Source organism: Bos indicus x Bos taurus, chromosome 5 (assembly GCF_003369695.1).
Source record: "Bos indicus x Bos taurus breed Angus x Brahman F1 hybrid chromosome 5, Bos_hybrid_MaternalHap_v2.0, whole genome shotgun sequence".
Lineage (NCBI taxonomy): Eukaryota > Metazoa > Chordata > Mammalia > Artiodactyla > Bovidae > Bos > Bos indicus x Bos taurus.
Genome location: NC_040080.1, coordinates 114,321,258 through 114,348,491, shown reverse-complemented (window position 1 = coordinate 114,348,491; position 27,234 = coordinate 114,321,258). Strand labels below are relative to the sequence as shown.

The window sequence follows — 27,234 nt, the reverse complement described above, 5'->3', positions numbered from 1 at the left end:
CCGGTCACAAGGCCAGAACCTTGTATCTCAGAAAACACAGCGCCTTGAAACTGCTGCTGGAATGGGGGCAGCAGGTGGAACCTTGAAAAGTATGGTTCTTCAAGAAACTGCTGGGAAGGAGGCAGGCAGATCCTCCTCTACCTCCTTCAGGCCTGCCTTTTTCAGAATTACACCCAGGATCAGCTGGCAGGAAGAAAAACAAAGAGAGTGGGGATTTATGCCATGAGCCAGCAATTGGCAGGGTGTTCCAGATGCAATAAGCTGCACACGCCTTATTGCGTACAGAGAGGATAGCACAGACACAAGCAGAAGCCCCAGCACAGGACCTGCACGAGGACTCAGGTGAGGAGAACACAGAACGCCAACCAGCTCTCCCTGTGCTGGGTTAGCACACAGGTCAGGGAGCCTGTGATGGCAGTGCTGTCAAGGCAGAGGCGGAATTCCTGTCTTCCTCAAGCCTGCGATCACCACATTTGACCTCATAAATAGAAACATCACAGCAAAGCATTAAACTTACTTCTTATTAAGGTCAACTATACTAGTGGTGGAGAAGAGAGAACAGGATCTCATCAGAGCTGGATTTTGGTACAGCATAACATGTCTGACACTCTGCGACCCCATGGACAGCCCACCAGGCTCCTCTGTCCATGGGATTCTCCAGGCAAGAGTACTGGAGTGGGCTGCCATTTCCTTCTTCAGGGGATCTTCCCGACCCAGGGATCGAACCCAGGTTTCCCGCATTGCAGGCAGACACGTTACTGTCTAAGCCACCGGGGAAGCCAACAACTGAAAACAGCACTCTGAAAAATCTCTAAAACCACGAAGCATCTTTTAAGAAATGAGAATTTACTTACTCAGACAGGAAATCTGCATGATAGTAGTAATCTGAAAGTTTATCCAGGAAAGAACGGGGTTCCAAAATAAATGTAGGCAGGACCACCCTGGATAGATCCATGCCAGGACGAACTTGTTTCAGCAAAGTCCAGATAAGGCTTTTATTTTCTTCAGACACAGTTTCTGTTTGCGATGCTTCCCCTGCCTTTTGCAATTAACAAATAATACTGAAATATCGTATTTATTTCAGAAGCATAGATATGTATGTAGATAAGACAGCTAGTGCAGAAAAAAATAATTCACTATAGGATTATTCCAAGCATTCTCAAAATGTGAAAACAATCCATTAGGCAATTAGTCAATAGCTATAAAATTCAGTAAAAGGGTAGTTGCAAGAAACACTAAAGTGAATGATATTTTCAAAGAATCCATTACAAAAAATATCATACTCTATTTAGACTATGTTTACTTCTATGCATTAGCAACAAGAAAGTTATAAATTCACACTTCCCTGCAGTTTACTTTGTATCTGGCAATAATATCAAGGAGTATCTTATTTCAAAAGAAAACCTGAAGAAAATATAAACTTTAAATTCAATATACTACATTGGCATTTGTATGAGTATATATATTTAGTGGTTTAAAGTAAGTATTATATGAATACTATTCTCTTTTAGGAAAATAAGCAATAGGTTATACAAATATCTTCAATTACATCTATAAATTCATAGAAAATAAAAATCCTTGAAAATCACAAGCTGTTACCTCTCCGAGTTCTTCATGGCTCTGCTCAGTGTAGGTAGTCTCCTTTAAAGGCTCAACAGGCTCAGGTTCAATGTATGAGTCATCCTGCCTTTCTGATGTGTCTGTGTCACTTTCTTCACTTTTCCCCAACACCTCATTGTCAGACTCATCATGCTCTTGATCATTTTCTTTATCAGATTTATCAGAATACATATCTTGGTCCTTAAAATGCTGTCGTTCAATTTCACTATCATTTAACCTTAAGGGAAAGAATTATTAGCAGGAAGGATAAAGGAGGTTAAGAATATTTAATTTTTAAGTAAGAATGATATGTAACACTTACTGAGAATTTACTATGTGCTGGACACCATTCTAAGTGTTTTATATATAGTTTAACTTACTTAATTGTAAAAATGCCCTATGAGATAAGTAAAATGATTATTCTCACTTCACAGATAATTGGGGGCGTAGAGAAACTAAAACTTGGAAAATATTAAAAGATGACACTCTGAGCTCTTTGCTTCTCTATCCTTTAGGTCTAAATTTTTCAAATCAAAAATTTTAGACTATTTCTTGCTAGACTTTTTTCTTAGTTTTATAAACATCACTTGAATGTTTGAATCAACCTATCACTTCTGGTCTAGAGAAAAACTTCGGGTCAAAACCACCAGATTTTCAAGTGAACACAAATGAATTATGATTTTCTACCTGTAAAGGTCTCCAAATTCACTCATAGTAATTCCAAAAATAAAGGAGAAAACATATGAGGCAATTATGTTGATTTAATACTTGATTGATAAGTTTAACCCTGGAAAAAAATCCAGGAAGAATTAGAAATGGAAATTTCAGCTTAAGGAAATGAACTTTCAGCCTAAAATTGTTAAGCTGCTAATACCCAACCTTATTCTTACTTACATGATTAGGGTTGCTAGTCTGTGTAAAAATGAAATAATGAAACAAATCATTTCCAGAATCAAAATTTTTTAGAAATTTCTTATTTGAGAAAGTACCTATGTGTTTCATTTGTATAAAAATTTTATAAAGCTCTTTACAAATGACTACATGGTGCCATTATATATGACTGATACTTGAATAATGCTGAGGTAAAAACAGGCCCTAGAAGCGCCGTTTGATTCTTACTTTTGTGTCTATTTTTAAAAATCTTCCTATGTTTAGATTTTAATCAGAGAACTCCTAATACAAATTCACTTTTTAAGAATACTTGCTATTTCCTTTCTTATCCTTTACAATCACATGTTTTTAAAAAACATTAAGTCTAAAATTTCTGTCTTTGCTTTCTTACCATTTAGTCTCTCCTTTACCCCTCACAGTGTGGTTTTTATTTTCTTTTTTGTTTTATCCTCTCTTCCCCTTTGGCAAGCTATCCAGTTTCAAGACTTCATCACTTCTATTTGATGATTTCCCGTGCTTGCTTTTAAATGCTCGGCTGACCATCTACATGTCCAGAAACCACTGCTTCTTCAACATGTCCAATATTTATATTATCCAATTACATACAAGGAAAAGAGACTCAAATTTTTTTAATGAATATATATGTGGAGCAGATGAATTTTTAAGATCCCCACATAAGAGTATTTAAGGATTACCTGGTATTCAATAACACCAGGGGAAGAGGCCCCCTCAAAAATCCATTCCTGTATAAGTTGCACCTCCCTCCCCGACATCCTATCTCATTCAGGCTCCTATACGAGGATAAAATAAAGCTACGCTGCTCAGTCACTTCAGGTGTGTCTGACTCTTTGTGACCCTATGGACTGTAGCCCGCCAGGCTCCTCTATCCATGGGATTTTACAGGCAAGAACATTGGAGTGGGTTACCATTTCCTTTTCCAAAAATAAAGCTATAGGTTACATTAATAGATCTACAAAGAAAGCTTGTAAAAGATCAGGTAACGGTAGTTTTAAAACAGAGTAAAGAAAAATAGTTAAAAGAAAATGAAGAAAAAAGTTCAGTTCCGATTACAGGGAGGAGAGGAGAGCAGCAGCTTCACTTTGAGAATAACCTCAAAGCTGGTATCAGTAAGTGACTACAGAGAAGCCAAGGGTTGGGGCCAGGGAGGAAACGGGGAGGTCTATTTCTCTTGCAAAGCAACAGAAGAGATCTGAACCACAACAAACCTCTGAACCTCTTCTTTCCTTGGAGAAAATTTTTTTTACTATTAACTACAACAAATGCTTCAGGGGAAAAAAAAAAACAAAAATATACAGTTCAAACTTGAAATACCATGTAACAGAAGAATTCCACAAACACCAGGTACAATAAGCCAAGTCCCATTTAAAACAAAACAAAAAAAATACTGTTATAGAACAGCAATAGAAGGATGAATTACATCTCATTTTTATGAAGCAAGAAAGGCTTCACATATAATATTTGAAATTGAGATTGGCCTTGAAGAAAACACAGGAGTATGATAGAAAAAAAGCAAGGAGGACTAGAAATTGTTCTTAATGGAGGGAACACCGTACACAAAGACAAGATTGCTAGTATGGTTGTATTTAGGAAAGAACAAGTAAGTCACATTAGTTGGAATCAAAGAACTTTCTACACTTCATCATAGCAACTAAACAAATTTTAAACCAGGCCACAGGGGTTTAATGGAGTAGGGAATGGTAACCCACTCCAGCATTCTTGCCTGAAGGAGCCCATGGCAGAGGAGCCTGGTGGGTTGCGGTCCACGGGGTTGCAAAGGGTCAGACACGACTGAGTGACTGAGCAAGCACACAAAGGGGTCTAAAGCAGATGAGTTTCAGTCCTAAATACAATACAAAAATTCTCCGCCTGCCGACTGACCTAGTGAGTAACACAGTCTTGAAAATAATCACCATATTAGTGGCAATATCTACTTACTGGAAATTGTCACCACTGTGGAGATTGTTAGCACGTAATAAGCCATACAAAGTCACATGCGTGCTCTCTGATGAGATGCTCAGGTCATGTTCTTTTCCTTCCCTGATCATTGTACGTTTAAGAAGACTAGAACATTTCAAAGCCAACTCCAAAGCATCCATCCAGCACCGTCCTAGAAGAATGCAGATTCACAAGCAGTGTAACTCAAGGAACTAGAAAAACTAGCACCAACATAATTTATCACAGTTAACTTCTGAACATATTACTTCTCTCAGAAACATGCACTGTAAAAGCTAATTAGAACATAAAATCCTTCCAGGATTTCTTAATGCAATTCTTCAGCATAATAAATGCTTTTTGCATTCTAAATATCTAGAAACCACTGGTAAATAAATAGCATTAATGCACATTAGGATATACACTTAATCTAAAATAAGTGTACTTAATTTTTAAAAGTTTCTAATAGTATAATTTGAAGGTACCAAAAAGGTACATAAAATATACCTAAGAATTACGTTTCTACTAGGAAACAAACTAAAATATTTTGTTGTTGATAAGACATCTATCCCAGGTTTAGCACCTCAATTTTAAGTCAGAAAAATGCCTGTACAAATAATGTTATTGTCATATTAGTCAGGAGAAACATTAACAACTTAATTTTTTAATGTGTGGTTGACTATATTTTTTAAAATTTTATTTTATATTGGACTATATAGTTGGTTTACAGTGTTGTGTTTCCAGTGTACAACAAAGTGATTTAGTTAGACATATACAAATATCTCTTCTTTTTCAAAACCTTTTCCCATTTAGGTTGTTATAGATCGTTGAGCAGAGTTCCCTGTGCTATTCAGTAGGTCCTTGTTTGTTATCCTTTTTAAATATAGGAGTGTGTACATGTCGGTCCCAAACTCCCAATTTAGTCCTCCTCTCCCACTATTTTTGAAACTAAAATTCAGAACAGTATTAGCAGAAAAAAATGCTAATTGCTCTAAGAAGTCATATATATTTGTTTCAAGATATACTAAAAAAGCGGCCAAATAAATCATTTTCATAATGAAAATGCATGCATATGATATTTTAATTTAAAAAATAATCATCTAGTGAAAGGAAACTTTAGAAGGTTACATGACTCCCTAAGCTAAGATGGTCTAAACTATAAAACATAAAAGTTGGGGGGAAAAATCCATTATCAGTTATTAAGGTTTTAAAGATACCTTGCTCTCATATAAGTTAAAGCCTCCCTATGTTTGTCTCAGGAAGGAAATATTAAGTAATAAAGTACATAAGAGGAGCTCGCATTTGAATGTCTACGTAAAGAAAAATAATGCACATGGTGTCTCATGTTAATATTGAATGATAAAGTATAAATATGATTAAATGTGCTTCTAAAATGACAAAACAATGAATTACCACAGAGAACAGATATGTCATGAAAGATGAGGCGGAAACTCCAGGCTGCTAATGTATCACTCAATTATACAATGCTTCCTTTCTATCAGATTGCCCTGTTTGTCAACCAAGTTGATGATATAAATATTCAGTGTTCTAAATAATTTATGATTATAATACCTTTATTGAAATTCCATACCAAAGACAAATTTCCCAAAGGAAAACACAGTCATATACGAAATAAACCCTTAAAAATGAGGATCGGAAAAAAAGAAAAAAAAATGAGGATCGAAATCCAACCCATTATTTCTATTTACCGTCTGACTCTGAAGTGGCTCGGATGATCAAATAACTGCTAGGTAAGGGCTGAGTTATGGATCCAACTGCTTCACCTTTTGGACCCTTAAAAAGCAAAATAACAAAATAAATGGTGTATAGTATTATGAGATCTCAAGTTTATATTATTCATTATTACCTGTAATAAACTAAGTAAGGCATGGAGTATAATTTTTAAAAGCAAGCAAGCGTTAATTTCATGCTTCTTGAGAGCAAATGTCAAGTAGTCAGGAAAGCTTTCCTCTTCCACCAAACTTAACTTCCTTACCAGAAAACTGAATTTATAGTTAACACTTAATATTATCTCTGCAGATGGTTTACATATTTTAAAAAAGCCTAAAATTTAACATACTAGACCAAATTTTAATTTAATGGAGAATTTCCACACTACAAAAACTACTAGCTAAGAAATACTAAATTTCTGGAAGCCTAAATAAACAGCTGGAAATATAAGAAAGAGAGAAATGAACTTTTACTAGGTCTGGGGAAAAATAATTTTTTAAGTTGTCAGATCAAAGAATAAATGGATTTTAAGAAGCATATACATCAGGAAGTAAGGAGGAACATTTAAAATGAAAAAAGTAGAAACAAATCAATATGATTTCAACAAATCCTACAGTATCCCCTGGGTGTTTTCAAATGGCTTTATAATTTATGGTCCAGGTCCTAGAACCACTATAGAGTAGGGCCATTAGTCAAATTGCCTGGTTTCAATCTAGTATGACTCCAAGAAAAATTACTTAAGTAACTTCTTTAGGCCTCAATCTCTTTATCTGGGTAATAAGAGAAATTTGCATCCTCCTTACAGGTAGAAGAATTAAAAAAAAAGATTCCATATAGTATGCTGAAGAGTCCCTAACACAAAGTAGAAATTTACAAACATTATTCTGGAGTGACCACATTCATGCTTTTCAGTTATAAAAGCGTTAGAGCTCCATCTTCCAAGAAAGCTGCCTCTTAAGAGTAAATAAGACCACTCCTGTTTACAGGCTTCCAGTCCCAAGTTTACATCCCTGCAGGAAAGACCACCAAAAGAAAAGGCAGCTTCTGTTCTAGGGAGTCTGACAAATCGATCAAGAGAAAAACAGTCACAGTAAACCAGATACAATATTACAAGGCAAAGCTCGTAACTGCAAACTAAAAAACAGTGCAAACAATCCACACAGGCAAGAGAGAAAAGGGTCCAACATAAATCTGGGAAACATTTTCCGGAGAAATTTTTAAGTCTGATCTTAAAGGTAAAATAAACTAAGCACTTTGGTGCACATTTCATTGTGGGCAGAGACGGAAGGAGGAACAATGTGACTGCAGACAGAAACAAAGCCCTAGCAGAGGACAGCAACCGCTAGGCGGTCACTCACTGATTTAGCTGAGTTCTACTTACAGATTGTCATCCTTATTTTTGCCTGGGTAACAAGTGCTTACTTACCTTCACTGCCCAAATAGACTGCTCCAAAGGATGGAAAAGTTTAAAACAAAAGCCATCCTTTTTTGATGGACGTTCAATGATCTCACAGGCATTCAGAAGGACTGTTCCTACCCACTGACCGTTTTTCTGGGTTTTATAGATCAGTAGCACACCAGGTTTCAACACACACCACAGTTTGGTCCAGCTCTTTAGGGTGCCACGAATCTACAAAAAGATAAGTTTATTTTCAGAAATAAAGGTCTGTTTTTCTGCTTCACAAGATACTAAATGAATAGAGGCAAACAGGGTGTTTTAATCTAAAATTTTCAAAAAATGTACATTTAAAATTCACTAGATGTATATTTGTTAAGCTACTAATTAGCCAGCACTACAAATAAATGTGAAAACAGCATGGCTGCTACTTCTGCTGCTGCTGCTGCTAAGTCACTTCAGTCGTGTCCAACTCTGTGTGACCCCAGAGACGGCAGCCCACCAGGCTCCCCTGTCCCTGGGATTCTCCAGGCAAGAACACTGGAGTGGGCTGCCATTTACTTCTCCAATGTGTGAAAGTAAAAAGTGAAAGTGAAGTTGCTCAGTCGTGTCTGACTCTTTGCGACCCCATGGACTGCAGCCTATGAGGCTCCTCCATCCATGGGATTTGCCAGGCAAGAGTACTGGAGTGGGGTGCCATTGCCTTGTCCGGCTGCTACTTCTAAGGAACTTAAATTCTAGTGGGAGACTGCATCACATCAACAGTTTCAAAATAATCCTAACCTTCCTGGCCAGGTCAGGGGCCATTAAAATATACTTTCTTAGTACCAAGATCTGGAGCTTAAACACTTAGTAAGTAGAGCCAATATAAGTCCAAAGGTGTTTTCAGAATAACATGCAAGAAGACCTCAGTATTACTTCAACTATCAAGGAAATTATCACTAGACTCCCATTTTGGTAAGAGAACTTTCCTGACAGATCTCACAAAGATTTTAGTTTGAAGGCTGTACCTACCCTTGGGGAAAGAGAAAAGCTTTTCAGGGCTGGGGTGATTTTTAGGTGAAAGCCAGGTACTGAAACGTTCTGGGAGTCAGGGTCTTACAAAATCATTCTCACAGTTAGCATTAGTCTAAAAAATTCCTACCAAATATCCTACAAATAACAGTGATACAGAGAATAGAGTGACTAGGATGATAGAAACGGAAATAAAAATAAGTAGGAATATCCAGAGGCTAAAAGAATAAGATATGGAAAAAAATAAGATATGGAAATAGCAATATGTATGTTTTTTTGAAAATTAAAGCTTTTCAAATGACAACTTTTACACTAACTTTGTCTCATATCTTCATCAAAATGCATATACACCAAGTCTACAACCATACTAAATGAGAATTTGAACAGCAAACAGAACATTTCTTCACTTCACATTGATTGGACTATGTCCTGTCATATATATCACAAAGCTTTTTAAAAGCACTGCTATCCATATTTGATGTTGCTGTCAAGAGAGCCAACATTAAGGTTCCTGCTCTCCGTTAAGATTGGAACACAGACCTTCTGGGATACAATTAATGGCTTCTTCGTCAGTGAAAAAAATCATCCTAGAGTTGTTTTTGTCTCGCAAGCTTTTAGGCAGGTGCACTCTGGGCTTTCCTATGCCAGTTGGTAAATATCCAGCAATTTGAATTCAAGACAATACAAACCGACCTTCAGCCAATCAGCCATAACAATAACAGAAGGATCTGTGATTGTACTGAGTAACTCCTTTGTGGCTCTTTTCTTTTCTTCTCGGTAATTTTTCTTTTGTACCTATTTTACAGAAATAATAGAAAAATAAAAAACCTCATTAGACACAGGCAATTTCTTTTCAATTTTTTAACTTTATGGAAAGTAAAAATTTTACACTGTAAAATAAAAATTTAAACCTCTTTTAGAATTCCAGCATCTTAGGACAGAAGAGCCTTTTTTTTTTTTTTTTAAAAGAATTTTAACCCTTTTAAAGTTTCACAATACATGAATATGAACTCATGGTAAAAATTTCAAACAACAAAAGCTAAAAACCATTTTTAATATACCCTCTCCTATTCTGATCCCCAGAATTGATCACTGTTAACCTTCAGGAAAACACTATAACGTTGAGGAAACACTATACACTCAGGTCTTTTCAAATACATAGCTTTTGTGTTTGCTTTTGCTTTTTCTAACACATAAAAAAAGGTTCTCCAATATTTCTTGGAGTATTTCAACTCTATTTCCATTCCTTGCCTACCTCATTCTTTAAACTGCTACAGAGATTCTTCCTATGAATAAAACAATAAGAGGTAACATTTACTGGACACCTTCTGTGTACCTGTCCCTACTGTTAGCACTTTACATGTACTACCACATTTAATACTTACAATAACCTTGGGGAGTAAGACTATAATTATCCTTATTCCCTAGATGAGAAAACTTGATACCCAGAGAGTAAACTGCTCAGTGTCACATCGCTAAGTAAGTCGTGGAAGCAGAATGCAAACAGAAGCAGACCGGCTCTAAAAGACACGTCTGAACCACCATGCTATACTGCTTCTGTAATGTTTCTTAATATACTCTCTGGCTGATGGTAATCTACTCTGTTGTCAGTTTTTCATACCACAAACAATGCTATAACTACTTAGGATGGACAATCTTGCTCTCTTTCCTGACACTAATACATAAGATATAAATAATTAAGAAACCACAACAGTGAAATTAATACATTCAAATTATCAAAGTTTTACCCTTCCTAAGTCACTTCTGAGATAATCTGGGAAAGCAGCAGTGGAGCAGACTTATTAGTTATTACTTTGCATTGCTTATGAATAGAAGATAACCTATCAGTGATTTTTCTTAAAGTAAAACACAAAATTTTCCTAGTTGCACTTAATGGTAAAGAGACTACATACACACAACAAAATTTTAATAATTATACAGTCAAAAAAAATTTAGACTTTGGTCTTTATTAATGTGCATAAGTGAATTAACAGATTTAATATATGATTATAAATGTAAATACATATGGGATCAGATATGGGAAAGAGGGGGGGGTGGCAAAACAGACTGTATGGGAATCAAGAATCAATCAGAGAGCACATGCTCCTTAAGCTCCAGGGTCTGTGGCCATTCTGGAAGGCAAGTCCGTCTGGAAGGCAAGTCCGGTATTACCTATTTCTTAAGGGAAGCTAGAAGCCTGGACCTGTAATTGTTGGCTCAAATTTTTAAAACATTGTGTAGGTCAAACAAAATGTATCTACCTGTGGACCAAATTCAGCCCATGACCTAGCAGTCAGGAAACTCTAAGTTCAAAGGGCAGAGAGCTTCCCATCAGGAGTTCCACAGCACAGCGATGTGCTGGACTCAGACCCACTGCAGACATCCCATCCTCAGCCCCCATCCCACGGAGGGCAGAGCAGCGCTGGGACGTCATCAGAAAGCCTTTTCAGCTGACTCCAGCATGCCACGCAAACACAAACATTAACAGTTTTTTTTTTTTTTTCCTTTAGGAATACAAATACTTCTTTCTTTATTAGCCTACTTTCAAAAGCACAGGTAAAGCATAACATTAGTTATAAAATAACTGTGGAAACTAACCTTGAGAGATTCCTTTTTTGTAAGCTTGCTTGAAGCTGAACTGTCTTTCTCTGAGCCATTATAAAGTTTAGATTCAGACTGAAACCACACAGACAGGAAGAAAAGAGAAATAATAATTAAAATTGCCACTTATTCTCCACATACACATGGCACATAAAACTGATATTCAAATTATGTTTGTGACCTTCTTCCCATTCATTACTGTGATTTTAGGCAAATATCAATTTTCAAATACTGATTTTTCTTATACAATATTTGGGTTTGAAAACTAATCCACATTAAAGCCACAGAAACACAAAAATAAAAACTTGTTAGTAAATCAGCGTACAACGTAAGGTTAAACAAGATCATTTGAAATTCTCTGCATTCTGTTTTCGGAGAAGGCAATGGCACCCCACTCCAGTACTCTTGCCTGGAAAATCCCATGGATGGAGGAGCCTGGTGGGCTGTGGTCCATGGGGTCGCTAAGAGTCCGACAGGACTGAGCGACTTCACTTTCACTTTTTACTTTCATGCATTGGAGAAGGAAATGGCAATCCACTCCAGTGTTCTTGCCTGGAGAATCCCAGGGACGGGGGAGCCTGGTGGGCTGCCGTCTATGGAGTCGCACAGAGTCGGACACGACTGATGTGACTTAGCAGCAGCAGCAGCGTTCTGTTTTTCAGAATACTTCTAAAGAATATAGTTATTTTATACAAAATAATTCTCAGGACAAGCATATCCAAAGCAGTGTAATTTTTTAGACTGAAATATTCTAAAACCCAAAAAACTAGCAAATTGCTGCAAACACTGCCCTGTTACTACTCCTTCTTCAAAGGGAGTAAATACAAACATCTTCAGGAACTAGAACTGAAGTACCCTCATTTGTATAGTGTTTAAAAAACAGAATTCCCAGCACTTCTTTCTAACTATCCAGTGCCTCGAAAAATAAATATTAACGCCTCAAACTTGTTTTCTGATTTTGCTTATACTTGATATTTCAGTTTGATCCTTGTAAGAATCTTGAAAAACAGGCATAACAAGTGGTTTTATCTCCATTTTACAAATCATGAAAGGGAGGCTCATGGACATTGATTTTCTAAATAATCAATCAATAGCAGGGATCAGAACCTAGTGCTGTTAATCCAGTCCTCTTTCAAGGAGACTACTTTCTTCTACCAGAGTAGAAGAATATAAAACTAAAAGCTGCTTCTATAAATACTGGAACAATAAAATTGAACATAATCCTTCACTGTCCTATGAATTTCATTTTTATCTATTGTTAGACAAGGTAGAAGGTACTTCAAGTTCACAGCATTACTCCTAGGGCCAAGAAAGTATATGGGACTTGATTTAAATGGTAGCTTTCAAGTGTTTAAATGGCCAGATCTGTATAATATCACTAGATGTGATCAAGGAGGAAGAACATTGGGAAATAAACTCCCTCACTCAATTTTAAGATCCATGAACACAAGGACCATGCTTATTCAACCATTGCAGCCAGATAGCACCTGGGGTAATTTGGGCTTTGCAGGTGGCGTGAGTGGTAAGAACCCACTTGCTAATACAGGAGACTTAAGAGACCTGGGTTTGATCCCTGGGTCAGGAAGAACCCCTGGAGAAGGGCATGGCAACCCACTCCAGTATTCTTGTCTGGAGGATCCTATGGACAGAGGAGCCTGGCAGGCTATGGGCCATAAGGTCGTGAAGAGTTGGACACAACTGAAGTAACTTAGGGGAGAAGGCAATGGCACCCCACTCCAGTACTCTTGCCTGGAAGTAACTTAGTAAAGCAAGGGCTCAATGAATACCTTCGGAATTATCAAAATGAAACTAGCATTTGCAGTTCATCTCTCTTAAAAATGCCTCTGCTATTTAGTACAAAATACGAACTATTATGCTGATGGTAAAATAAGTGGCTGAACTGGAAGGGAACTGTAAACTACACTCAATGTAGAAGGTGGGGATTAACCTAATTAAATTTTTGTTAAAGTTACTCCTTTGAGAACTGCACTTGAAACATTACACGGCTTACTTTCATGATGACAAGATATACTGTGATATCAAAACCATTTCACAAAAGTCATCAAGCCAAATAGGTCTCTGTCCTCTCCTTGCTGCTGGAAACTCAAACATGACACAGCTACTGTCAGAGGAATATAATGGTTTCTATGTCCCACAGCTTAATAGGAAAATGTATATTATAATGTACTTTTTAGATATTATTAAGTAAAGAATTTCCATAAGGTTAACTTAAAAGTTAGTGAAAATGAACGGTTGTTTGACTCTTTACCAAGTACTGTAATAAATACTTTATGTGTTCTGCCTCTTTTAATCCTAAAAGCCACCTTATGAGACAGTAGTCGTTTCTTCTTCTGCTAATCAGGAAACTAAGACTAACAGATTAAATAACTTTCCAAAGTCACAGAGCCATAAACAGATGATCTGGGATTTGGACTCTGGTGTGCCTAATTCTCAGTCTCATGCTCTTAGCCCTCTCACCACATTTATTGCTCATCTTTTTACAACTATTCATATAGAATCTCACTCAAATTTAAGACTTGTCTTTATGAACAACAGGAAATCTATTTCCCTAGACATGACAAGACTGGCTTGGAGGTTCCTAAATGATTCTGGTATCTAAGGGACCAGTAGGCCAAATGGCTACACCAAGAGCTTGCTAAATGACAGCACACATACTTCAAAAAATCCTGCCAAACAGTGTAGCTAGTTTGGGGGAAAGAAAAGAAATCCAGTGACCAAGTTCTATATTCTTTTCAACGTAATACTAAGTCTCATGAACCAACAAGTTACCTTTTAAATATCAAGAATCATAAACTGTTTTTATTGGAAATATTTTATTAAACTAAGTTTCCTTCTTTGATAACCTTACTGACCACTGTCTTAATGACGACACGTTATGGGCTGTGTGACTATGGGAAGATATTCTCTTCCAGTCCTAATTGCCTTATTTATAAAATAAGGATATTCCTACTAACTCCTAGCGCTGCTTTGGTAATGAGGCAGTGTGCACGTGTTTAACACAGTACTTGATATGTATTGTGTTTCAGATTTGTGACTATCTCCTAGACTGCAAGTGTTGACAGAAATATAATCTTCAGATAAATGGAACATTAACATAACTGGAATACTTTCAACTTGCTTTGAAAACTAAAATACTGTAGACATAAGAATAATAGCAATTATGATGTTACTATGATTCTATCAGATATTTTGATTTGGAAAGGTATTTTTTTTAATATCCAGGTAAACATATTTTTTACAGCAAGTGATAGATGACTTAGCAAACCTACAGGCAAGGAGACTGATGACTGGAGAATCAAGTCAAAAGATCTCAGCTCAGAAACTCCTTATCCTTGTAACAGGATTCCTTTTATCCCACTAGAAATATTATTCATGCTCGTAATTCCTTACATTGAGATAGACAATTAAAAATTTATTTAAAAATGCTAAAAGGAAGAAGAGATGATCTGATTAACTGCCTTCTTCAATTCACTCATTTACAGGATGCATAAGAAACAGGAACTGCTTTTATTTCTAAAATGGTGGGGGCTGAGGTGAAGAAGGGTTGTGCCTATTGGTCTCAATTATGTATTTTTAAGAAATAACACTTAACTGCAAAATCAATGACCTAAATGACAGTATTGATACTTTTTGCATCAAATTCATAAAAGTATAAAGTTAAAATTATTTAATGGCCTCAGTTATACAGATCAATCATAGAAGGAATAACAAGATTTTGTTTTCCAAAGTTACTTGGGTAAGAACAAAATCTTCATAATTCCATGAAAATAAGGCTTGATATAAATGCATACATTTTAGGATTCTTCCAAAAAGTAATACAGTAGGATATATGTTAAACTATTCAAAGACAAGCTAGTGACTGTATCTCTTAAGGTAACAGAATAAACTGAGATTAAGAATCAATAAGATTCAGCTCTTGGAAAACAGAAGAGTACAATTTTACTTACACTAAATAGTTACCACACCAAGAAGCCCATTCATTCACTGTAGCTCTCTATTCAAAGGAAGAAAAGTTAGTTCTCAAATACCTATTATTAACCAGGTACTTTGTCAGGCACTTACAGTATCACAATCTGTGAGTTAGATTTTATCTCCCTTGTACAGAGAAGAAAACTGAAGCCACTGTGAATTCTAGCTCTAACACTTTGACCCTTGGAGAGCTATCTAACTTCTCTAAGCTTCATTTATAAAATGGGGCCAATAATACCTGTCTTCTAGTATTGTTAAGAGTTAAAATGACACTTAGCAAGCTCTTAATACAAACTAGTTATTAATATCATTGTAATTAGCATCTAAGAAATCATAGGCAACGTATGACAATCAAGATTCAAAGTCACTTTTTTAACCTTAAGGTAGTCGGTGCTTGGTGTCCAGTAGACCTTTCTGAATAACAGCAATATTCTATATCTGAGTGGTTAAATATGGTAGCCACTAGCCACATATGGCCAGTGAGTTATTGAGATGTGGCTTGTGCAACTGAGGAACCAAATTTCTAATTTTACTTAAAGTTCATATACAATTCGGTGCTATCACACTCAAGGTGCAGTCTACTTTCCTTGTTTCTCATTAATCCGCACTGCTTCCCTTTCCATGCTCCCTCTCCTTCCGACCCCTTCCGCTCCTCCCTCATTCTCCTGTTTAGAGACTAGGAGGCTGTGGCAGGTAGGGCCGGAGTTTAGGCTTCTGAGTAGGAATACCAATTAAACATACATTCACCAATGCTCGTATTAACTGCTTGAAAATAGGTTTTTAAAATTCCATAAATTTCACTGCATTTCGAACCATGGCAGAACCAAGACAAACTACCTCCTTGTTAAGTGAAAGTGAAAGTGAAGTCACTCAGTCGTGTCCGACTCTTTGTGACCCTGTGGACTGTGTAGCCCGCCAGGCTCCTCCATCCATGGGATTCTCCAGGCAAGAATACTGGAGTGGGTTGCCATTTCCTTCTCCAGGGGAATCTTCCCGACCCAGGGATCGAACCCAGGTCTCCTGCATTGCAGGCAGATGCTTTAACCTCTGAGCCACCAGGGAAGCCTTGTTAATTACGCATCTTATATAAAATGATTAAGGCATTTCTCATGTGTTTCTCTTTGTATTTTATACATCAAAGTATGACACTAAACTCTCCTTATATACTTTTACCCATATTAAATATAGGATGGACTTTTATGTAATGAAAAGTTAAATGTGAATAAAATTTGTATAAAACATCATGGAATCCTCTGACTCAACCACTCTCAAGAATAGAACAAAAAATGTCTGGTTTTACAAGCAAAGCCTATTCTAAGAACAGCAGAGAATTCACTAGCTTAAGAAACAGATTTTCTTACAGTTATTGAAGTTTGAGTCCATAAACAAAAAAGCTTCTTCTGCTACTAAACCTGACCAGAAATAAGTCAAAAGTCAAATCCACTGACAAATTATAGAAAATCTAGTGAATTACAAACCCATAGGAAAGCCTATGCATCATCCAGTACTTCTCAAATTTGAATAGTACTCATAGAGAAAAAATTCTCAACAGACCTAAGAATATATGTGTTAGTTGCTCAGTCGTGTCCGACTCTTTGTGACCCCATGGACTGTACAGCCTGCCAGGCTCTTCTGTCCATGGGATTTTCCAGGCAAGGATACTGGAGTGAGTTGCCATTTCCCTCTCCAGGGGATCTTCCCGACCCAGGGATCGAACCCGGGTCTCCTGCACTGCAGTCAGATGCTTTACCATTTGAGCTACTAGGGAAGCCCAAGAATATATACAAGTACCCAATTTGAAAACTACTAATTTAGGGAACTCTGTCTTATTCTAAGAAACTGTCTTTCAGTTGCATGCTGCTATAGTAAAAGATATTTGGTCTTTAACTGTTAAAATGTACATGTTTTTGATAGTCATTTGAATGAACCCAAAACACTTAAAACTTAAAAAAAAAAAAGAAACCTGACTGTTTCTCCAGATGGAAGCCTCAGACTTAAGTCTGAGATGTGTGCTGTGGCAGACATACCACAACAGTATCACTTAGGAGAGAAGCCTGATTACCAATCGGCTGTATTTCCGAATAACCAACGTTCCTAAACCAGCCCCAGGGGAATGTTCCTTTTCTCATAAATACTACCTGGTTTAGATATACCAACATGAACACATCCTGTAAAAATCTGGTAAGATTTTGGTGTTAGTCCACTCATCTTAAATATTAGAAAAATATTATGATCATACACTTGAGGACAATATGCTTACCTTGCTCTTTGACATAGAAAGTGAAGATTCATCCTTATTTTGAGAAATGTCTTCCTTTCCTCTTTCAAAACCTTTAAAAACATAGTCATTATTTCAGTATTACCACATTTGAACATATACAGGCAATAAAAAGCAAATACACATAAGTTATTCAATTTCAAATATACATTATACAATATTTGATATATATCAGTGCAAGAAACCTAGATTCAACATACAGTTTTAAACTATTATAGTTTAAAGACTACTAAGGGGTCATCTCTAGTAATTCTTTAGAATAAATCAAGGCTTACAGAGGTACTGGTGTCTTTCCCTGAACCCATCAACTTAAGATAAATACCTCTTTTCTCTGCTCATTCACTTGGAATGAATTCAGTGCTCACAGAATGTTTATTTCAGTTAGTTGTTTTCTAACAAAGAACCAACCCAACATACTTTTCATGCCCCTTGTCAAACTGGAAAACAACTCCAGAATTGGTGATAAAAGAAGACTAGGGAAATGAATCTGAATTGAAGGACAGACTTTTAAAAAAAAATCTAATAATGTGCTTACTGTGAGAATTAAATAAGGATGCCTAGAAAGCAATTAGCATAGCATTTGTGCACAGTATATATTCAATTAACATTGATCCTTAATATTATCATTGGCACTGACTACTGTTATAGAAATTCTAAAAGGATAAATATGAGTGCATTGGGATATATGCTCACGTCTTCCCAATCATGTAACATTAATACAGCACTATGTATTTGTGTTAGTCACTCAGTGGTGTCCAACTTGTTGAGAGCCCATGGACTATAGCCTGCCAGGCTCCTCATGGGATTCTCCAGGCAAGAATACTGGAGTGGGCTGCCATTCCCTTCTCCAGGGGACCTTCCGGACCCAGGTATCGAACCCAGATCTCCTATATCGCAGGCAGATTCCTTACCATCCTAGCCACCAGGGAGGCCAATATAGCACTATGCCAAAAGCAGTTAGCAAGTTAGTGTTGTACGGGTATAATCAGAGAAATGCTGATGCTGAGATTCGTGTGGCTGCCATAAGTGGAGCAGTGCCCATTTTATTGAAGCTCTGTCTATTTTTGTGGACAAGTAGCATTAACTGTTCTCTACAACCATTTGTCCTGAGTCCAATAAAGCCTATATAAAAATGTACAAATAATCATTCATAGAACAGTGCTTAAAAAGTTACCAGCAGTATCAGTGCCTGAAGCATTTAAAAATCACTTTCTAACATATCAGTGAGACCATTTATTTGATTTATATTAGCTAAAACAAATCCATTCTATTTTCTTAATTCAATGATTTTGCCAAATTTTTTTTTTTTTTGGTAATATGAAAAAGAAATCTTTTTGTTTCCTTCTCCATCTTTGGTACAGAGCAAGATCAGGCAATTTTAAAATTGAAGAGGGGAAAAAAAATCTTATTAAATCTAACATGGAATTTTAAATGAAACTTTCCAGAATTTGAAACTTTAGTGTAAAGCAAATCGAAGTTACATAATTCAGCTTAAAAATTCTAAAAATATTTATTCAGAGTAATAAACATAGGCAATTCTTAATATTAATGAATTAACATTAATTATTTCAAAGATCTAAATATATGTATAAAAGAACAAAGATTTTCTAAAAATATAATTATGAATGGAAAAAAGATAATATCTTCCTTTATTTTCATAAGAACAAGACTATTCAATTTCTCCAGTGTGGTTTTGGCTTCAGATAAATGTATATCAATGCATTTATTAGACTAATAAAATGGCTACTTCACTGTATCTATATTCACATATTATTTTAACAACAGAACAGGAAATTAAAACAAAGTTATAAATCTGAATAGACTTTTTTTGAACATGCAAATATGTCTTGCAGAAAGTTTCAAATATTGGAAAAGGACACACAAAAACAAGACTAAATAAAAATCCCCCAAAATACAAAAAGAATAGGTCCCTCATAAACCTAGGTTATGTCAGACCAATAAATGAATACCATTTTAAAAGATTTTCTATACCTCAAACTTGCAAATCATTATTTTAAAAGGTGGCCCTGATGACTTCCATATTATTTAACTGTATTTTTTTATTGTGACATTTATAAATAAAATCCTGAAGCCTATAATACATTATTGACCGTTATCAATAAAATGCATGGGTTTCCCCCCTGGCTCAGCAGTAAAAAGTCCACCTGCAATGCAGGAGACATAAGAGATCCAGGTTCGATCCCTGGGTCAGGAAGATCCCCTGGAGGAAGGCATGGCAATCCACTCCAGCATTCTTGCCTGGAGAATCCCACAGATAGAGGGGGCTGGTGGGCTAGATTCCACAGGGTCACAAAGAGTCAGACATGACTGAAGCGACTGAGCATGGCACACAGCACATTACTGACCATTATCAGTAAAATGCAGAACAGTTTCAGTTCATGACTTTTACCAAGTTTGCTCATTAGTGATATCAGGCAGTAAATTCTCTTCCTACTATCCTCCTCACTGCTACCACAAGATAGAAACCTACATCCCCACCCAAATGGCTAAGATTAAAAGGACTAGGAGCATCCAAATACAGGTAAGACTATGGCACAACTGGAACTCTATTCACTACTGATGAGAATGGCATAATCACTTTGGAAAGCTATTTTACAATATCTGCTAAAGTTAAAAGTACTCATATTCTAGAACAGAGCAATTCTGATCCTAGATGTACTAAACAGAGATGAATGCGTTACATGGTCATTAAAAGACAGGTACAAAATGTTCACAACAGTTCTATTCATAATAGCAAAATCTGGAGCCAACTCAAATGACTATTAATAGTAGAATAAATGAATCCCTTATGCTACAGTCACACAATGGAAAGATAAACATCAGTGAAGAAGAACCAATCACCACTACCCAAAACAACAAACAGAACACCGAGTGAAAAGAGCCACCTCTCGCCACCAAAAAAAAAAGCACATACCATATGATTCCATTTATATAAAGGTCAGGAACTAGCAGGAGAAGGAAATGGCAACCCACTCCAGGACTCTTACCTGGAAAATACCACGGGCAGAGGAGCCTGACAGGCTACAGTCCACGGGGTCACAGGAGTCGGACACGCCTCAGCAGGATAAACAACAACGAGCAAACCTAACCTATGGTGGTAGAGGCTGGAACAGTGGTTGACTTTGTTGCAGGAGGGAACTGACTTGGGCTGGGCCTGAGAAAGTTTTCTGGGGACCTGGGGCGTGGTCACACACGTGGCTGAGTGCTGCGCTCTGCTTGGTTGCTCAGTCACATCCGACTCTTTGTGACCCCACGAACTACAGCCTGCCAGAGTCCTCTGGGGGTTCTCCAGGCAAGAATACTGGAGTAGATACATAACTAAAAATTCAAAAAGTTGTGAATGAACTATGTGTAGGTTACGCCTTGATAATTTTTTAAAAAATTCATATGTGCTCTACTAGGTCACTTTGGTCATGTCTGATTCTTTGTAGCCCGATGAACTGTAGCCCACCAGGCTCCTCTGTCCACGGGATTCTCCAGGGAAGAATACCGGAGTGGGTTGCCATTTCCTCTTCCAGGGGATCTTCCTGATGCAGGGACTGAACCAGTGCCTCTTGTGTCTCCTGCAGATGAGTTTTTTACTACTGGCACCACACTCTTTCCTTAATCTTCTAATTTATTAGACCGCTCTTGCTATGGCATCCTTTCTTACTCTATACCCCTTTAACATATCCTGCTCTGGGCTGATTCTGATTCATCCATAACCATGATAATTAAGAAGATAATTAACATAATATTAATGAAAACAATAAAGCAACCAATATCCATTTGTAGGAACACTTGCAATTTTAAGATACTTTGATAATTTACTCCTAATCTTTAAAATCCAGCCCCCCTCACATATCAGGTATAGTCTATATAACTGAAAAAACTGAGGCTTACAGAAATTAAGTAACGTGACAAATGTCAATAGGTGACAGTATCAGCGCTAATTTAAACTTAGATCTAACTTTAAAATTCATGGTGTTTCTAGAATGTCAGAGTGCTTCTTGAGACTCAAGGCCAGCGTCTTCCGGGAGGCCGTGTTTAGACTGCATAAACACAGCTAGCTGTCTCCTCTGAGACGCAGCACTTGGTACACTTGCACTACTCTATTTATCACAAAATATTTCAATTGCCTGTTCTCACGTTCACGTCCCATACTTGACTGGGAGTTCCTGAAAAGAAGGGTCTCACTTCTTATTCATCCATTCAAATTTTGATAAACTGATCCAAAGATGAATAAAAATGGACTCTACTTTTACATGCAGTGGCTTTTTAAAATATGTGAAAAACGCATACTTCAGAAACATACATAAAGCATAATTTAATGTATACAAAAACTATCTGCATAACCACCACCCAAATCAAGAATTACAGAATTGTCACCATCCTGTGAGAACCACCCCCTACGCCGCTCCATGCCATTCTTGACCCTATCTACTCTTCTTTCCCTCAGAAATAACTACTTTGACTTTTACGATTATGTACCAGCATGCCACAACTGGTATTTCATGCATTTTCACTGCTGATTAGAATCCTATTGCATGACTATATCACTATTTATCCATCTGCTTGTGTTGTTTCTAGTTTGTTCCTCTTACAAATATAGGTGATACAAATATTGTTGGCAACGCATCCCAGTATATCCATGAGTATCTCTAAGGGTTAAACCAGAAGCAGAACTCCTAGGCCTGAGTGTACGTGCGTCTTTAAGAACACCAAATTGTTTACCATCTGTTTATTTTCCCCCAACACTGTATGATAGTTCTCCTTTTCCCACATCCATGGTAACATCAATATTGACAAATTTTTTATTATTTTTGCCAATCTGTTGGGTGTGTCAATGGTAAATCAGTGAGGCTTTAGTTAGTGTGTTCCTGATCACTAATGATATTGAGTACTATCTCATATATTACCATTTTAATTTTCTCTTTGTGAAGAAACTCTTCAGTACATTAAAAAAAAAAAAAACTCTGTACTTTTTCTTGATTTATATAGGAATTCATAATGTTTCCCAAATATTGGTTCTTTGCCAGTTATATTTATTACAAATATCTCCCCACTCTATGGCTTGTCTTTTAATTCTCTGCATGGTCTCTTTAGATGAATGTCTCTTAATTTGAACACTGCCAAATGTAGCAACCTCATTCTTTTAACAGTTAGTGCTTTTGGGTCTTAAGAAAGTCTTCCCTAAATCTGTGGGAAAATAGCAGAAGATATTTTCCAGTAATATAGTAGTAAAATTTTTTCCTACTAATTCAATGGAATGTGATTCCTGAATAAATTAGTACACTGTCCCTAAATTCTTATTAACAGATGAAAAATGCTATCATCACTGATAAGATATAACTTTTTATATACCTCATTAAAAATTGGTTCAATAACGTTTAGATATAATAAAGCAAGTTTTATACTGCTTCAGCCTTGTTAAAATCAGATTACATACACAGTATCTAAAAATGTAGATTCAGTAAATATTTACAAATATAGAATTACTGCATTAACTAAATTGAACACAGCCAAGAATTAAGAAATTGTACAAGAAAAAAAATTCAGAGAAGTCAAAATATACTAAAAAGATCTAACTATATACTAAAGCTTCTACAGAGTGTCTGTAAATTTCTTTGTTCAAAGTTTATTTCAATTTCTAGGTACATGGACAAAGGGTACCATTCTATTTTATAACTCTATCATACAGAAAAAGGTCATACCAATTTGTTCCTTAAGGTAGAAGTGACCAAAAAAAAAAAAAAAAAAAGGGCGGGTGGATTTTCCTAAGGAAAATGAAAACGAAAAAGGGTTGTGGTCAAACCAGTAAAACAAACAAAGCTATCTTTAAATATCACTAATGTATAACCTCTCTTTCTCTAATGATGTCAGATAAAAACAAAATGTCCCAGAAAAAATTATATTTTTTACTTTTAACTTAAAAAAGCCACTTCTTTGAAGTACCTAATTGTATTCAACTATTCTACCTAGCTGATAAAACATATTAGAAAGCGCTTTTGTTTTAATATTATTGTTAGTTGCATTAAGAGGACTATGGAAGCATCCTTATGAATACGACCTTATCTATTTCAAGAATCAGAAAACAAAGCCAAACATCTACTTTTCCACTAAAAGAAATCTATCTGGATGACCTTCAATATTCTCTTTGACAAGAGAAACTCACAACTCTGTCTTAAATTAAATGAAGTAAAAACCAAACTTCTAAAACGTTTTCTATTGTTAAGTAAGGTCACCTGATTATTCTCTACATTAAGTAGACTCATAGCATGAAGGTCAGCAAACTCGTGCCAGCAAGCTTGCTGGCTTAAAAAAAGAAAAACAAGGAGTCAAATCCAGAAATGGAGCTAAGTCAACATTGAAAAAGCAAGTAAGTATTCAACCACATTAAAAACTTGTTTGTTGTATTTTCAGTCACTTCTAAACAAAGACAAATAGTAAAATTTACAGCACTGTGAGAACGTTAAGAAAGAAACATGATAGCAACCACGCTACACTAAGAAGACTAAATACGGATTATGAATGCTGTTTAAAGCTTATGTTACTCAGGCAACAGTTCAGGACTATGGTTTCCAATACTTTTCAAAACATTGTTAGAAAAGAAAATGAAGTCAGTGAATTTATAATAATTTATTTAATTGTCCAAGTAACACTGTATCTCAAGAGAATGTATGTCCTACCTATCAGCATGAGTATTCACAAAAAGCTAAGAAGAAAGGCTAGTGTGAAAAATGAAAATATAACTCAAATTTCACAAAATGAGTGTCAGAAAATACATAAACAATTAAAACAAGCACCAGTTCAATCAATATTTGTCATGAGGATTAAAAGAACATTTTTATTTTAAAAGAAAAATATAACTTTAAAAGAGTAGATATGATTATGTAGCAGTTTAATATTCTGAAAAGAAAACAAAGATTGCTTATATCTTAACATCTACATCCAAATATTTTCTACAATAAATCTTTTTCAAACAATAAAAGATCAGTTAACAGCTACATCTCATTGACCAACTGTTTAACGTCTAAGTCATAGGTGTCAAATATCTAATTTCATTTAATAAATTTTGCCCTAAAAATAACATTTTCTAAGCAAAAACTGATCATACATAAACACATTTAACAACATGAAGTAAGGCATTTCAAAAATTAAATTACACAGATAACTTCATGTTAGTCAGGACTTAATCTATTAAAGCATAAACTAAACGTCAATTTTCACAGTTACTATTTTGCTTGAGAATAGTCAGACAAATATTAATATTAAATATGTGGGTTTCATTTGCAGAAACCTCAGAACAACTGGTTTATTTATAGAATTTTATTTCAAATCTACAAAGGGCTTTATTTTTATCAAAGGGTTATAATATTAATTTCAATAATTAAAGTAAAAACTCATGCTATAAGCACTCAAGATTCATACTTCACTGAATCATTAGCTTTCAAGTTTAAGCATAAGGACACTGTAAAAGAAAATATGGAAAGCCAAGCCATATAGTAGCAGTTACTAAAATCTAACCTTTCATTATAGAATTGTTTTGTTTAAAAGAAAGCAGCTTTAAGACATTAAGATGTCCAGTTTATTTTAATGAAAAGTCTATAAGAAATTAAGAAAAGAATGCAAGATTAAACAAACCAACCTGGCAAAGAAGGAGAAAGTTCATTGTATCCTCCAAATGAAGCGTTCCGGACAAGCTTTCGGCCATCAATTCGTGGAGGAAATAAAACAGGCGAAACCACAGTACAGGAAGAAAACCTACGTTGTTGTGAGCTGTCTTCTTTCATGGCTTAAAAGGCCTATGTAATGTATACCCTCACCCAGAAGGCTAATTAGACCAGTATGGCAATAACAGGCTTTTCTTCACATCCAAATACAGCGAACCCACCAGCACAAACAAAGGACACACACATTTAACAGCAAAGGAGAAGGACCAGAGACCGTCAAATCAGCAATAAACAGATAGAGGCTGACAGAAAAGGCATTAAGCCATGCTGCTGGGTGTTTTAAAAGAAATGAGCTGAAAAATAAGGAAGGCTATTCCACTGTTTTACCTTTTTATCAAACAAGTAATGCCCTGCACCGAATTACTGCCTTAGTAAAACAAAAGCAAGATCAATACTTAGAGATTCAGATGAAATAATAAACTCAGCTTCTCTCTTCTCAAAATAACGCAATCCTCTTCTCATACTCATTATGCTTTTATAGTATCTGCCACACTTCCCACGTCTTCCGATGCTTTCCAGTTTTTGCTTACTTTAAAAATGGATATAACACTTGTTTATCTTTCCTGAAGCTTCTAGATTTATATCTAATCTACTGCTTGCTTTAGCTATGATTAAGAATTCATAAGGGAAGATATTCTTTCAAGTACATTTTTGATGGATTCCAATGGGTAACGCAGAGAATAAACATTTAAATTTTACCTCTAGTAGAGATACACGTGTCATTAAGACACTGCTAATGCAAACCATTAACACAAAAGATTAAAAGGATACCACTAATAATGCTGTATCTCCAATATGTTTCTCTGAAAAGAGATGCTATAGTTCCTCATTACATTTAAACTTTTCAAAACATATAATCAACCAATGAATATTTTCCACTTAAAAATCTTATTAAAAAAATACAATTTTATTATCACAGTAACAAAAATAAATATCTTTTTTTTTTCTGGGTTAAAACTAAGTAACTAGGATGATCCCATATCATTAAATCTAACAGGAAAGTACCTCTAGCCAAAATGATACAGTATGTCATCTCTTTATATCTAATCTTTAAAATTCCAAGAAGACTTTCCTAGTTATATTAAAATCCATTTACTTTACACCTTAACTAAAGTTAAAAAGCTTTAAGTCAGTTATTTTCTTTCTATACCCTAGACTGGTTTTTCTAACCACAGTTCTTTCAACCTGGAAACACACCTTCTTAGACAACAACAGCTCAATTATAACTGACTTGGTGGTTCATTTTTACAGGCGCCTTACTGTAAGATCTCCGTCTCCTTCCTCATTATGCATACACTTCAAGGCTGGCTCTCCATTCATACACAACAGCATCCCGCAAAATCTAAGACTATTTCTCTTCAAAAGAAAGGACATTTAAACAAACTTAATTTCCTGTACGTACTATTTCTTTGGCAAAGGCATTTTAAAATCAGTTAGTGATAAAAATGGTTTATGGTTGATACCCACAACCATAACAGGTTTTGGGTTTGGGAGTTTTCCCCCCACTTTTCTCCCTTGTCATGAAATATAAACTGCCATTTAATATAGGCATCAGGGAAATACTTATAAATAATTCACAGTGTTGCCTACCTCTTAAAGCATAAAGAATATAACATCACAAAAGGCATTTATAGTGCAATGGTTAAACAGGATTTGAAATTAAAGTTGCATGGGTTCAAATCCTAGTTCTAACCTAGTTGGATACATTAGAGCCATTGACTTAACTTCTCTGTGTCTCTGTTTCCTCATCTATAAAATTTTAATAACATTATCTATATTACAGGACTGTTATAAGCATCAAATAGGATAATAGATGGAAAATCAAGAAAGGTTCCAGGTTAAAATGGTAGAATGAAGATAGTGACATAATAATGTATTCTCTCCTAAAACACCACAAAATTTCTAGGAGTGGAGTATTTTTTTAAAAAAGCATATACAAGCGTGGGTGTGTATTCCACAAGTATGCACCCAAGAGAGGACACAGCAACACATAACTTGCCCTGGAAAGCACGAGATGAACTTGCTGTCACTTGTCCTGCAGGTTCAAG

The 27,234-nt window shown here is 35.8% G+C and overlaps 1 protein-coding gene across 4 annotated transcripts in view; it reads right to left on the bottom strand.

Annotated features, from left to right (window-relative positions):
- The window catches only part of OSBPL8 (oxysterol binding protein like 8), a 166,298-nt gene that overhangs the window by 28,038 nt on the left and 111,026 nt on the right, over nt 1–27,234 (bottom strand). For 3 of the 4 annotated variants that reach the window (XM_027543308.1, XM_027543311.1, XM_027543312.1), the window contains 8 exons: nt 17,436–17,506; nt 11,183–11,260; nt 9,278–9,379; nt 7,601–7,804; nt 6,153–6,237; nt 4,447–4,618; nt 1,600–1,837; nt 855–1,039 (listed from right to left, as the gene is read on the bottom strand). In XM_027543308.1, the coding sequence (XP_027399109.1) occupies nt 855–1,039; nt 1,600–1,837; nt 4,447–4,618; nt 6,153–6,237; nt 7,601–7,804; nt 9,278–9,379; nt 11,183–11,260; nt 17,436–17,506 (1,135 nt within the window). Of the gene's footprint in view, nt 1–854; nt 1,040–1,599; nt 1,838–4,446; nt 4,619–6,152; nt 6,238–7,600; nt 7,805–9,277; nt 9,380–11,182; nt 11,261–17,435; nt 17,507–25,101; nt 25,722–27,234 lie in introns of those variants that run through there. The other variant, XM_027543310.1, reaches the window with a different exon arrangement.